The sequence below is a fragment of the Typha angustifolia genome, chromosome 4 (genome assembly GCF_048772165.1).
Source record: "Typha angustifolia cultivar Huaian chromosome 4, ASM4877216v1, whole genome shotgun sequence".
Classification (NCBI taxonomy): Eukaryota; Viridiplantae; Streptophyta; class Magnoliopsida; order Poales; family Typhaceae; genus Typha; species Typha angustifolia.
Genome location: NC_133242.1, coordinates 535,551 through 548,419, shown reverse-complemented (window position 1 = coordinate 548,419; position 12,869 = coordinate 535,551). Strand labels below are relative to the sequence as shown.

General features: G+C 36.9%; 2 protein-coding genes across 8 annotated transcripts; one reads left to right on the top strand and one right to left on the bottom strand.

Annotated features, from left to right (window-relative positions):
- Positions 1-476: 476 nt before the first annotated feature.
- LOC140759043 (serine/threonine-protein kinase SAPK10-like) lies at positions 477-5,284 on the bottom strand. 5 transcript variants are annotated; one of them, XM_073095503.1, is made up of 10 exons: positions 4,453-4,947; positions 4,238-4,312; positions 4,015-4,089; positions 3,833-3,934; positions 3,684-3,737; positions 3,500-3,589; positions 3,118-3,210; positions 1,983-2,087; positions 1,816-1,914; positions 477-1,084 (listed from the first exon to the last, which is right to left on the bottom strand). In XM_073095503.1, the coding sequence occupies exons 2-10, from the start codon at positions 4,238-4,240 to the stop codon at positions 794-796; spliced, it is 912 nt and encodes a 303-aa protein (XP_072951604.1). In that variant the 5' UTR covers positions 4,241-4,312; positions 4,453-4,947; the 3' UTR covers positions 477-793. The 5 variants fall into 5 exon arrangements, with proteins under 5 accessions (XP_072951604.1, XP_072951605.1, XP_072951602.1 ...); XM_073095504.1 differs by having other exon boundaries at positions 4,805-4,924; XM_073095501.1 differs by lacking the exon at positions 4,238-4,312 and having other exon boundaries at positions 4,805-5,284.
- Positions 5,285-6,767: 1,483 nt separating this feature from the next.
- Positions 6,768-11,290, top strand: LOC140759515 (uncharacterized). 3 transcript variants are annotated; one of them, XR_012104244.1, is made up of 7 exons: positions 6,768-7,229; positions 8,200-8,314; positions 8,446-8,620; positions 9,642-9,707; positions 9,802-9,953; positions 10,308-10,879; positions 10,989-11,215. XR_012104244.1 is itself a non-coding variant. In XM_073096096.1 (6 exons), the coding sequence occupies exons 1-6, from the start codon at positions 6,850-6,852 to the stop codon at positions 11,112-11,114; spliced, it is 1,014 nt and encodes a 337-aa protein (XP_072952197.1). In that variant the 5' UTR covers positions 6,768-6,849; the 3' UTR covers positions 11,115-11,290. The 3 variants fall into 3 exon arrangements, 1 of the variants encoding a protein (XP_072952197.1); XR_012104243.1 differs by having other exon boundaries at positions 10,297-10,879; XM_073096096.1 differs by lacking the exon at positions 10,308-10,879 and having other exon boundaries at positions 10,989-11,290.
- The last annotated feature ends 1,579 nt before the right edge of the window (positions 11,291-12,869 follow it).

The window sequence follows — 12,869 nt, the reverse complement described above, 5'->3', positions numbered from 1 at the left end:
TTCACAACAACATCGATCGAGAAGGCATGCGATCTCATAATGCCCACGTTCTGAGTTCTTTTTGAGACTGATGGAAGTTCGGATCACAGATTCTTTTGTATATGTTACTACTTTGTTATCTCCATTCTAGAAGTGAAGAGTAGAGTATAGTATCACTCCGTATGGTCTATACTCGTGACAAGAGGTTCCTTTTAATATAATATGTGTGGGGTATCCAAATATCCAAGTGGGATATGGGATATGGGGGAATTCTCTCGCATGAATCGAAATAATTAATCCTCAGTGGGCACATCCTTGTTGCTTCTTTGGGAAATTGAAATGTGTTTTCTTTTTCTTGATAAAAGGAGAAGAATATCGACGTATCAAATACCATTTTCACCAATATTATATATTACAGTTTATGAAGGATTACGCCTGCAAGACTTCCTGGAAAGTACAACAGACTACAGACATCTCCTTGTATAACAAGTGTGCGATAGCAACAAGGATGGAGATCTTACTCCTAGAAAGCTTCATAAAAACCTGGGAAGTATGTGATCATCACATGCTTTGTTTATCCAAGCAGCAAAGAGACTAATAGTTAAATGGCAGACCACAGCGAGGTGGGGCAATGGACAAAGCCATCAGAAGGAGAACATCTCACCAAACCTATAGACGTATATAGAACACTGACAGCATCAAAAGTGAGCACTAAATACAGACCCTCTTTTTTTTTTGACTAAAATAAATACAGACCCCCACTAAAGCCAAGTTATAGGGAACTTGAATCCACCATCCAGTTCCGGCAACGGAATCACATAGCATACACTATCTCGCCACTACTGTCCACATCTAGTTCAGGATCAGAGTCGAGATCCTCCATGTCGTCGTCATCAATATCAAGGCTGTCGTTAAAGAACTGGTTACCATGAGTACCTGCTGCTGGTATAGTTGCCTCGGTTATAATCTGCATTATCTCATCTATACTTTGCATAGGTTGGTCTGGCTCCTCGTACTGGTTACTCATCATGTCATCATCCATTAGACCAGCAGGAAGGTCCTTCAAGAACCATTCATGGTTTCGTATCTCGGGGATTGTTATTCTCTGCAAATTCAACATGATGGTGATGTGCAGAAAGAATAAAGTATCCATCATCAAAGTACAGAATACATGGACATCAAGCATTTCCAGAAATTAAAGCATTATAAGCTACTTGTTTGATAAATCACAAGTAAAAACAATTATCATAGCAACAGAGAAATCATCATTGGCAATTTAATATTGTGATGTCTCTGAAGATGAGCTTTGATGAAAACAAACCTCATATTTACATATAAGAAATAACCCTCAATATGAAAAATAATTTGAAAATTGAGCAGCTAAATATAACTTTGTCAAAAGGTCAAGAGATCATCTTTTGTGCCATTCAAGTAAAATCTACAACTTAAAACAGTGCATCTCTTATGTGCATATCAGCTTTTCCAACAACTTATACATATCATAGGGTCAAGTAGTAAGAGATACAACTTAATAAACAATTCATCTCTTATGTGTATATCAGCATTTGCCAACAATTCATAAATTTCATAGGATCTCACGTCCTTCACACCCTTCAAACAAATGTTGTTCCCCTACTTCATATTATATAATTTTCTCCAGACATTATCAGGATTCCTTAAAGTAAAAGCCAGACTTTTATTATCAGAATATTTGCTATAAGATACAACATGGTAACAAACTTTAAAAATTACATTAAGTTTAACTACCTAGCAAGTGAAGCAAACTACTCCATCCCTTATTCAAGGCTTTTAAGTGTGTCAAAACAGAATACTTACCATAGCAGGATTTTCAACAAAAATCCTCGATATTAGTTCTCGGCATGTGGGAGATACGTGAACACAGTCTGGAATTGAATACTGAACAGCCAATATGCGCTGCAATTAAGAAGTGACTTCCTCAGCTACAATACAGAAGTCTCGTGATGAAATATCAAGGACTATACCTGTATAGTACTCTGAAAGTTCCTAGGTTCTTCTGGATCCTCAAAAGGATATGCACCTACTAACATGACGTAAAGTGTCACTCCACAGGACCACACATCAGCAATCTGCATTAGTAAAAAAAATAGTCGCAAAGATCATGACATTGCCTACATTCTAAAAATGCACTTCCTCAACCAGATGAGATGGCAATAATAGTACCACAGAAATCATAAATAGTTAACTGATGGCAACACAAATTTAACCTCTGAAAGGATGACTCATAAAACCTGTCCAAATGCTTGAAAGTCTACACATGTATATGTCATCTTTACTAGGTCAAATAATTTGTCAAATAGTTGCTTCGTATCAAACTAAACTAAAATATAAATTCTGCAAGTTTGAAATTTTAACAAGTAGGAACCATGACTAACATAAATGGAACTCTAGCTCAACCTCCATTATGCCACTAAACAATCATTTCCCCTCCAGCAACCCACCTCCGCTGCCATTCAATTATGAATCTTTCAAATGACCAACAAGCACCATTTTCCTAGTAAGCACATTCAACTATTTGACTCCAATTTCTATTTCAAGAATCATCAAGTCTTCCTCATTTTTATCTTTAAATAATTCTTTCATGTTATCTTCATCTTCAATACATTGTCTGATATAACAACATGGGAATACTACTCACTGATTCAGTAGGTCTTCATTAAATGATTAAGGATGAAAGGTGATAACTGATAACTGCAAGAGTTCAACGTATTAGATTTAAAAATAAAGGGTAGAAAGGAAGAAACACCCTGGTATTAACAAACAGAAATAAATTTTCTTTTAACAATAGCAAAGTTGATCGGCAAATTCAGACTTCACTCTTTACTAAACAACAGCATGACACTACAAAAATTAGATCATAACAAACTGAAGAAATCATGTAATCTATATTCTATAGCATTTTCATTTTCTGTATAATGACAACTACATCTAGATAAAAAGTACTCGAATTACCTCAGAATTTTTCCGGTGCCAGAAATTCTAATAACTTAAGAACAGGAAAATCTAGAATTTGATACTGAAAGATCAAATATCTAATTTATCAAGAATAGAAATTTGGCCACCAAACTAGAGAGAAAAGAATTTCAAAAATAGACATACCTTGCCATCATATTCCCTGTTAGTTAGAACTTCAGGAGCAATATATGCGGGAGTTCCAACTGTTGACTTTGGCTGTGAATGGAGAACTGATGACTGTAAATACAGTATGAAGGTTATAACAAGACCAAAAAAAAATTGTGTGACAGATATATAGGTTATTTATACTGATTAAACAAGATGTTCCCAATGGACATTGACATTCACACAACCAGCAGTCAATTATGTATATGACACCCTAGATTTCGTTTGTGATGGTAAGGCATCACTATATACATGACACATAGTACATTAGAGAAAGAGATTCTTAAGCCTTAAAAGTAAGTCAATACACAAATATTTAAGGTACAAAAGTACAGATTTCCAGTAGCTTGGTGTCATTTACCTTAGAATAGCCAAAATCACATATCTTCAGACGAGGAGGATTTCCATCCAACAATGTGTTCTCCATCTTCAGATCACGGTGACATACTTGCTTGACAATAAAATAAACCACAACATAAGATTATCTAATAACATGATGAACCAAAGATAGATCGAATGTGATCGGAAGAACATAGTATAAGTACCATTGAATGGATATAGCTGACTCCTGATATAAGTTGCTGGAAAAAGAATCGTGCCTACAAGATGAGACCACCAAAAAATCAGTTCAGCTCAATATATGATATGAATGATAAAATGATAAAAACAAAACATATATCAGGTTGATAAGAACCTCATCTTCATTGAAGCGGCCAGCATTGCATATGCGTTCAAAGAGTTCACCACCAGAAGCATACTCCATGGCGATAGCAAGATGGGTCGGAGTAAGAATAACCTAAATATGGATGGAGGACAATCTACATGACTGAGCAGGTATTTTTATTCTTTAAAATAGAAAATTAAATTTAAACTTACCTCCTTGAACCTAATTATGTTAGGGTGCCTCAAAGACCTATGATTAATAATCTCACGCTGAACATTTTCATCTATCTATACAAAAGAGAAAAAAAAAAGCATAATTAGTATGGTGTTACCATCATTGCTGAAGATGTGATAACTAGCAGATTGATACGGTGATATAATCTATGGATGTGATCAAGCATATTCAAGAGAATCAAAAGCATGTCATCTTTCTAACCATGATTTGTAGCGAAGCAACATATTCTAAAGCACAGAGACATCCTTCCAAGCTAGAGCTTGTAAATCACAAAAGCTGGATGAATAGATAAATTAAATAAGTCCGTGTGGAGGGACTGTGCCAAGTTCCAAGAGTAACAGCAACTAGAGCTTTACCACTACCAGTTAAAACTTAAAAATGGCTTAATTGCTTATAAACAGTAAATAAGAAGAAACCTCAAGTCAGATTTCTTTAACAGGACAATAATACAGAGCACGCCAGAAGTTCTGAAACTCCTCAATTGAACCAGTTTCAATTGTATAACAAAATTAACAATTCCAGTAGAAACCAGTTCCAGAGTATCGTATCTGCTGCACGACGCTCTAGCCTAAAGAAGCAACTTTTTCCAAAATCTTCAATCATAACAAACCAAATTTAGCAACAAAAAAGAAATGCAAACTTTCAACTCAGATACGCACTAAGCTCAGAAAAGAAAGCACCCAAGATAGGAAAAAAAAAAACACATGCCAACCAGAAAGGATCTCCACAAACAATAAAAGCGCAATTCGCTAACTAGGTTCTCTGTACCCTCTCCCCCCTCTCGATGTACTTGACGGCCACGAGCTCCTTGCTCTGCTTGTCCCTCATCAGCCTCGCGATTCCAAAGTTTCCCGATCCGATATCTCTCACCAACTCGTACTGGTCGCTGTCGTGCATTATCGGTAAATCCATCCCAAACCGGACGGTCAACGGCGCCCGCTCCATCGTCCACTTCCTGCTCCTCTCCCCCTAATTTCAGACCAAACACCTCTCCTCCGAAACCCTACCGTAGGAGATCGAGAGCCGAACCCCCGGCGACGCGCCTTTCCGATACGATTCGCCTCCTCCGCAAAGATCTCCACCTCGAATCTCTATATCAGTCTCTTCTTAATCTCGTTTACTCCTCTAGGGTTAGGGTTTTGGATTGGCAGTTACCAGCGACAGCGAAAGCTCCGCTCCCTTCGCGACCTCTCTTTCTTCTTCGCAGCGAAGAAAGCTCCCTAAAGAATTGAGACTGGAAGAATTTAATTATCCGGGGGGGTGTTCCCGCAAATTAAATATAAATATCCCGTCAAATGTAGAAAATGATAGAATTACCCCCCCAACTGCCCCACCCCTAAATGCGTCGGGTTATGATCGTAGCCGTCGGATTCGGATCGGGCGGAGGAAATTAGTTGACTACGGACCTTACAGGCGCATGAATAAAGATCCGACCAAACGGTTATAATTCCTTGTCGGTTTTTGCTTTTAGTGGCGAACTCGCGCATCGCGGTAGACTTACCGTCACTAACGAGATGGTTAAGACTTCAGAAGATGCACAATTTATACTGCACAGTCCCATGCTGACTGATTCTATTTATTACTCTACATCTAACGATCACTAAAATGGGTAAATATGAACTAAGATATGGCTAAATGATATATACCCAAAAATTAAATTCAAAAAAAAAAAAAAAAAGAGATGAGGAGAAAGGATATACTCCACCACATAAATGACCGGTTGCTTCTGAGAGTGAGGACGATCAAGTAATTTCCAGAGAATTTTAGTGAGCGGTCCTATAAAATTGGAGCGTTTTTATCCGAATGAGATGAAAGGATAAGCGATTGTGACGATGCGACTCCGGACTAATTACTATAAATAGAAATAGGCGTTATCTTTCAAAGCTACCCTTCTTCATTTGGGGGATCGTTGGCCAATACTTAATAGAAATACTAATAACAAATATAGGGATGGTTAAGGATTTTTTTTAATGTAAGTTATTAAAAAAAATATAGGGGCTAAATTATAATTATCGGAAAGGACGGACCTACTCCCCAATGTATGCTTTAGGTAGACAGAGGGGCATAAAAAAATAAACTAACTTTTATTATTATTATTATTATTATTTATGTGCTTAAGGTTAAATATAGCTCAACAAAAGGTCAGGAAAGTTAAATATAGCTCAACAAAAGATAAGCCTTCCTGAGCTCTACTGAGTTTTCGTTAATATAATAAACTATTTAATTTATATTAAATTATAATTATTTTAAATTAAATGTCACTGAAATATACTCTAAATCTTCGTACTGTGAGGCTGTTTCTCTAATTTAATTATACCCTTAAGTTATCAATGAAATCAAATTATTGAGCCAAGTTACTAAATAATTTTACTTGTAATAATTATTTAAAGCTAACGTATTATAAACTTCTTGGTTATAGGAAAGAAATAATATCAGATGACTCAGCCTCAGAGAGAAGAACACCTCATCTCAATGGAAAAATCTGTTAGATCTTATCTCTCTCTCTCTCTCTCTCTCTCTCTCTCTCTCTCATGGGTTTTACTCCGTTGTAACGCATTCTTAGATTTGGCTCCGCAGAGAATCCACTGCTATATATCCTCTGACTAATATAATTAAACCGTAACCGTCATTCCACCTTGCATTATATATATATATATATGAAGTTATTCCTCAGCTACGGCCCATTTCACCGGCCCAAACCATTACACGATAGAAAGCTAAAGTAACATCCGAAGCCCAAAGAGGAGACAAAGCATTGAGTCTAGACTCGGGTGTGCGGGCGAAACAACCGAGAGAGAGGAGAGAGGAGGGCAATGGTGTCGGATTCGGAGCTCGTGGCTCGTCTTCGGGAGTTCCTCCGCACGTCGGACCTCTCCACCACCACCACCGCCATCGTCCGCCGCAAGCTCGAGGAGGACTTTGGAGTCAACCTCTCCGACAAGAAGGCCTTCATTCGGGAGCAGGTCGACCTCTTCCTCCACAGCGAATTCAACAATAACGACAACACCGAGCCTGAGCCCGAGCCCGAGCCCGAGTCCGAGGATAAGGAGGAAGTGAAGGAGGAGGAGGACGGGGACAATTCAGGCGAAGCGGAGGAGGAAAGGGCTAGTGGAGAGGAGGAAGAAGAGGAGGAGGAAGAGGAGGAGGAGGAGGAGGAGGAGGAGAGTAATGGGGCAGGAAGTAAAAAGAGACGGTGAGCTTTTTATTTAGTGCTAATCCTTGATTGGGTTTTAGTAGGTTTCTTTGACTGCATTAAGGATTTCTGATAACTAGGGTTTCCTTGTCAAAGGTGATAACAACTTTTGTTTCAAAATTAATTGTAGATATGTTTCTTAGTACTTAATCGCTGAAAGCAGCCTTTTTTAATGGCAGAATCTTGCGTTTATGCATGGTTTTGGTTTCGAGGTTCTTCTTTTGCTGTTGGATGGGGGTTTTTGTTCTCTTGCCCTTAATCGCTTTAATCAGTTTTTGTAGGGCAAACGTAATGCTTCTCATTCTGCAGAAACCATAGGTTCTTTCCGTTTTTGTTGGTTATATAATTTCTGTTACTGTAAAGTTTTCAGGGAACCTTGTTGAGAGGTAGAATGATTGCATGGTATTTACCTTATCGTCAAAATTATTACTTGTAACATTTATTTGTAAAGATGGAATGTGAAAATAATAAGAATGATCATACGTGGGCCACTTGTATCTGAATATATCAGGATCCTAGTCCATTATTTCCTCAGTTTGAGCAATTAGGATTAACCATTTATGGGTACAGTAAAGATGGTATTTTGCTTAGACCTCTGTTGCGTTATAAATAGTTTGTATCATTGAGCAAACTGCATGTCTCTAACCACTAAGGTGCTAGTGAATTTTCTTGGATGTTATCAATATGGTCATGTACAAGTACCAACAAATAGTTTATTTTATGGCCATTAAATTACAATGGAATACATTTCCATTTCCCTTTTTCATAGTTGAATTTGTCAGATTCTGATTCCATCAGTGTGAGTTTTCAATAATTCAATTCCAATTCACATGCTGGAGGACAAAATTAAAGTGATATTTGGTTTATCTCAGTCTGGATATTTTATCTTAATCATCTTATCCTTTCATTAGGCTACTCTAAACATCTCTGGAATTTTTTTCCTTGTTTTCCTGCCTCTTAATTTTATAAGGTTGAACAAACTCAATAAGGAGGTCAAAAGAAGGGGCGGCGGCTTCACCAAACTATGCAGCCTTTCCCCAGAACTGCAGAATTTTGTTGGTGAATCTGAGTTAGCAAGAACTGAGGTAATGGCATAATGATTTCCGAACATGACAATTACTTTTCAAAGTCATATCCCGTCGAAATTCTCTCAGCTTAACAAAAGGACTGATGAGGATCTTAATTGTTCATGCTTGTTCTTCTTCTATGTTTTCAGGTTGTCAAGAAACTCTGGGCTTATATCCGAGAAAACAATTTGCAAGACCCAAACAATAAGAGAAAGATAATATGTGATGAGAGCCTTCGAAGTCTTTTTAATGTAAATTCCATCGACATGTTTCAAATGAATAAGGCTCTGACAAAGCATATCTGGCCGCTGGCTTCTGAAGATGGTAAGTCTCTAGGTGATCTTGGTCTACCTGATTTAGGTTGGGTGTCACTTTCCTGCAAATAATATGTAGCAAACATTAAGCTGCACTTTTTTTAAAAAAAAATTTCCCCCTCCACCTATTGGATTTTCCTCGGCTAAATGGCGGCACCCTTATAGTCAAATAGAGTAGAGTAGTGCTGATGGTCTGGACTGCAACAGTTAAATCCTATAAATGCACTAGTCTTACTAAAGGAAGACATAGACATTATCATTTTGTAAGTATACAACTCTAACCCTAAATATTAATGAATCATCTTCATTGCAGGTGATTGCTCCAATAATTGCCTATCAATCATCGAAATATGCTCATCATGATCCATACAGGGTTAGAAAGTTAATCAAGTAGTGTTTTCTGTGCTCTGCTCATAGACACATAGTATCGAAATACATTGTTTCATGTGCCTGCATAGATTTTCTAATTCTTCATAAATCTGCAATAGTATCTTATTGGATATGTTTTCTTATTCTTCATAAAACCTACAATAGCATCTTCTTGGTTTGACTTTACTTAGTGGTAATTTGCATGCCTGCATGCTTCCACAAGCATGCATGTGTACAGGCTTTGGAGTATGTTTTCTATGTGTCGGGGCATGTGCATGCGCCTATATATGTATCTATGCATGTATGCTTCTTTTCCATTAACCTTCATATACAGGTAAATACAAGATCGCATGGGCTAAATTTAAATATGGCATTAAATATTCCGTATATGTACATATGGATGTATACATTTATGTGTTGATGTATAAACATAAACAAAATTGTTTGATTTATCAAACTTTTCTTTAAATAGTTTTTCCCTGTTTACCAAAAAAATTTCCCAATGTTAATGCACAAATTCGTGCATTTCTCCTTATGCCTCAGGATTTCATGTTACCTCATCAAGAGAATATTTAGGCTCATGCATGGTGCAATTATCTTTAAGTTTCTATTTTTGTGAGACTTAGTTCTAACTTTTAGCACACTGATGATCTATGACATAGCTGGTCCTCTATCTCCGGAGAGTTCAAAATCAAAGGACAAGCGGCAAAAGAAAGGCAAGAATGAAGGTTAGGGAACACTATCTCTTCCTTTGCTGTTGGCTTACTATAGCAGCATATCTCTTCTAGTTCTCATCAGGTTTAGATGATATGCCTTGTACAGGAAAAAGACAGAAAGGGGGGTCTTCTGGCCTTCTTATACCTATTCCACTTTCCAATGATCTAGTGAAGTTTATTGGTACTGGTGAGAATACCCTATCACGGTCTGATGTTGTGAAGAGGATGTGGGAGTACATAAAGCAGAACAACCTACAGGTACATTGATGTCTTTATCTTGGTTTTAGATATTTGCATAATTTTTTTTGTAAATGGTATCAAGTTCTATTAATCTTTTGTCAATCACAATTTAAATAGCTCTTTGCCAATTGTTACCAATGGAGAAAGTAGCACTAGACTATAAGCAGATCTTTAAGTTCCTCCCCGATATAAGCCCTTGCTTATTAACTGCAAAAGATTCACTTAGTATGTCTGAGCTATAGTAATTTAAATTTTTTGCATTTACATGGTAACATTTTTTGGGATTTGCATCCAGTGCAATTTGCAAGCCTCTCATGGATTCTTTTTTAAATTGGTTTATAATGCTTAATGCATGCTGTAGATCAATTTCAGATTTTTGGTTGCATCTATTGGTGAAAGTGGTAGATTTACCTAGAAGTACTCTGTTCCCAAAAATCAGTCATCATATTGATGAATAACGACGACGACGACAACAACAACAACAACAACAATCAAGCCGTTAGTCCTGAGTCCCGGCTATTTGGATTGACAATCAGAAGAATGATGGGACATCTGAAGAAAATCTCATAATGAATGCTATAAAAAGAAAATTGGCAGTGAACAAGCCATTTAATGTGCTATCTGCTGTTAATGGAGGTTTGCGATGCACTACTTCGTAGAATCTGTATTGATGTTTGGAGGGCCAACTTAAAATATTTCTTGTTATTCCATGCATGCTTCCCAGATGCCATCAATTTCACATGTTTTGCCCTAGTTTTGTCATCAGTAATCAGCTTCTGTGAAGCCTTTGTTGTCAGATCAAGGTACTTGTCACCTGGAAATCTACAGCTTTTCCATTTGTTAGGAACATGCATTCAACTATTAATTCAACAAATGAAGTCGTGGCAATACTTTTAAAGATTGCACCAGAATACCTTTCTTAGTTAGAGGCACTAGCATTGCAGGTATATAAATACCTTGTTAACAGTTGATGTCTTTTAGTTGCAAATCCTATGCCTTAATATCTTGACTTCAATATGAAGTCTATCTGAACTTCTTTTTTATTTGTGGAAGGATCCTGCTGATAAGAGGAATATCCTATGCGATGACAAGCTAAAAGAATTGTTGAAGGTTGATTCGTTCAATGGCTTCTCAGTTGCGAAGTTGTTGGCTCCTCATTTTATCAAGACCAAAGAGTGAGCTGCCTTTCTGGTACTTTATGTTAAAACCCAAGGGAATGGGAAATTTTGTATTACAGTGTAATATTAAATTCTTTCTAGTAAACTGTTTTGATTAGCCTAGTCTACCATATAATATGGGAATGAAATCATAATTTCACCTGCATATCTTAATGTAGTGAATATTCTTTGATCTTATTTTACATTGAACTACTAAGTCAAGGCTTTATCGTTGTACCAAATGGTCAGAGATTGGAGTAACGGGGAACGATCTCTCCAATAAATTTGGTAAGGCTGCATATTTATTTATATATATATATATATTGCCTTCCCAGTCACCACAACGCCAGGGCCGTTCATTTGGACACCTTTTGATTTTCTTATTCATATAAGTTGCAATTGCAGATAGCAAGAGGAGGCCGGTGAATTACAGTGCTTTTGGCTTTGAGAAAACTAAAATAATGTATGCTTTCTACAGTGGAAGAGTCTCTTTTGACAACAACAACAACCCAAAAAAAAAAAAAAAGGGTGCTTGAAACTTTAGATGGAAAATGACTTAGAATCGGTTAGAGGAAGATAGAAACTTTTGGTTTATTTTTTTCATAGCCGGTATTTTATTGATAAAAAATGGTGAACTTGGAATTTTGCACATATCTTTGGATAAAGGTTTCAACCTTTTTATCTCAAAGAAGTATACTAAATGAATAGTGAATAAGCCTATTGATCATCTGAGTTGTTCAGTGATGAGTCTCTCTTAGTTATGCTGCTTAACTTGAGCTGTAACTTTATTAACATCCCGCAATTTGTATGCTACGCTTTAGGGTTCTTTCTTAGTAAGTTAGGAATGTTGGATCGATGGTTAAAGGATTCATAAGCAAGACATGCTATTTGTCTTCCAACTCAGAAATAGAAGCTAATTTTTCATTACTCATGCAGTTTCCTGTTTGTGTGATTGCTTATTGTATTAAATTATCTCCAAAAATGCTACCTGAGTATCTTTTGTATATTCAGGGAAATGCTATACTGCATCAATTTTCTCCCTTCAAACTTGTAATTGTGTTCATCATGCTTTGATTCCTAAAGTTAAACTAGATTGATATTTTTCACCGTTCCTTTTCACTTCACATGTCCCCCAGTTACTCACTGCCAAATCTAAAATCTTGTACTTTTTTTGGCTCTTACATGATGGCAAAAGTCCAAGTAATTGTCTACTAGCTCTTGTGGTTCCCAGGTCTCTTTCCTTACAGTCACTCCTGATCCAGAATCTATTTAGAAGATTGGGATCGAGTACTGCCAGGTGAGCTACTTGGTAGTTGCATTATTCTGATTCATGTATTCCTTGTATGTTAATTCTCACTGCAGACAGGATAGGGCCCAACCCATGTGAAGTTGGGTCCTCAAATGGGAATCCTGCAAGAGAGAATATGAGAATTTAGATTTGAGGCATAGGAAAGTGATCTTCCTTGCACGCAATTGGAAACAGACAGGTCATAAATGCAGTAGAGTTGGGCAGGCATCATCAACCTGTGTCAGGTTTCATTTGCTAGAATTGCTCTCACCTTCAGGTGTATCTGTGTGTTAATTTTGTGTGTACATCACTGGATTGATTCCACACACCATACGATCAAATTTAGTAAAAAAAAATCTACCATGTTCTTCTTGAATTATATATATATATATTGTGATATACAAACTCAGATGGTTGAATTCCCAGTTCTTATAAAGATTTAGACCTCCTGTGATGCTACAATTTGAATCCAGTTGTCTTTATATAAGT

Coding starts and splice junctions, on each gene's coding strand:
- LOC140759515 (XM_073096096.1), top strand. CDS start 6,850: ATGGTGTCGGATTCGGAGCTCGTGGCTCGTCTTCGGGAGTTCCTCCGC. Junction 8,315..8,445: donor CTGAGTTAGCAAGAACTGAG/GTAATGGCATAA, acceptor CTATGTTTTCAG/GTTGTCAAGAAACTCTGGGC. Junction 9,954..10,988: donor TAAAGCAGAACAACCTACAG/GTACATTGATGT, acceptor TATTTGTGGAAG/GATCCTGCTGATAAGAGGAA.
- LOC140759043 (XM_073095501.1), bottom strand. CDS start 4,981: ATGGAGCGGGCGCCGTTGACCGTCCGGTTTGGGATGGATTTACCGATA. Junction 3,211..3,499: donor GTGATTTTGGCTATTCTAAG/GTAAATGACACC, acceptor CTGTATTTACAG/TCATCAGTTCTCCATTCACA. Junction 2,088..3,117: donor ACAGGGAATATGATGGCAAG/GTATGTCTATTT, acceptor TTACTAATGCAG/ATTGCTGATGTGTGGTCCTG.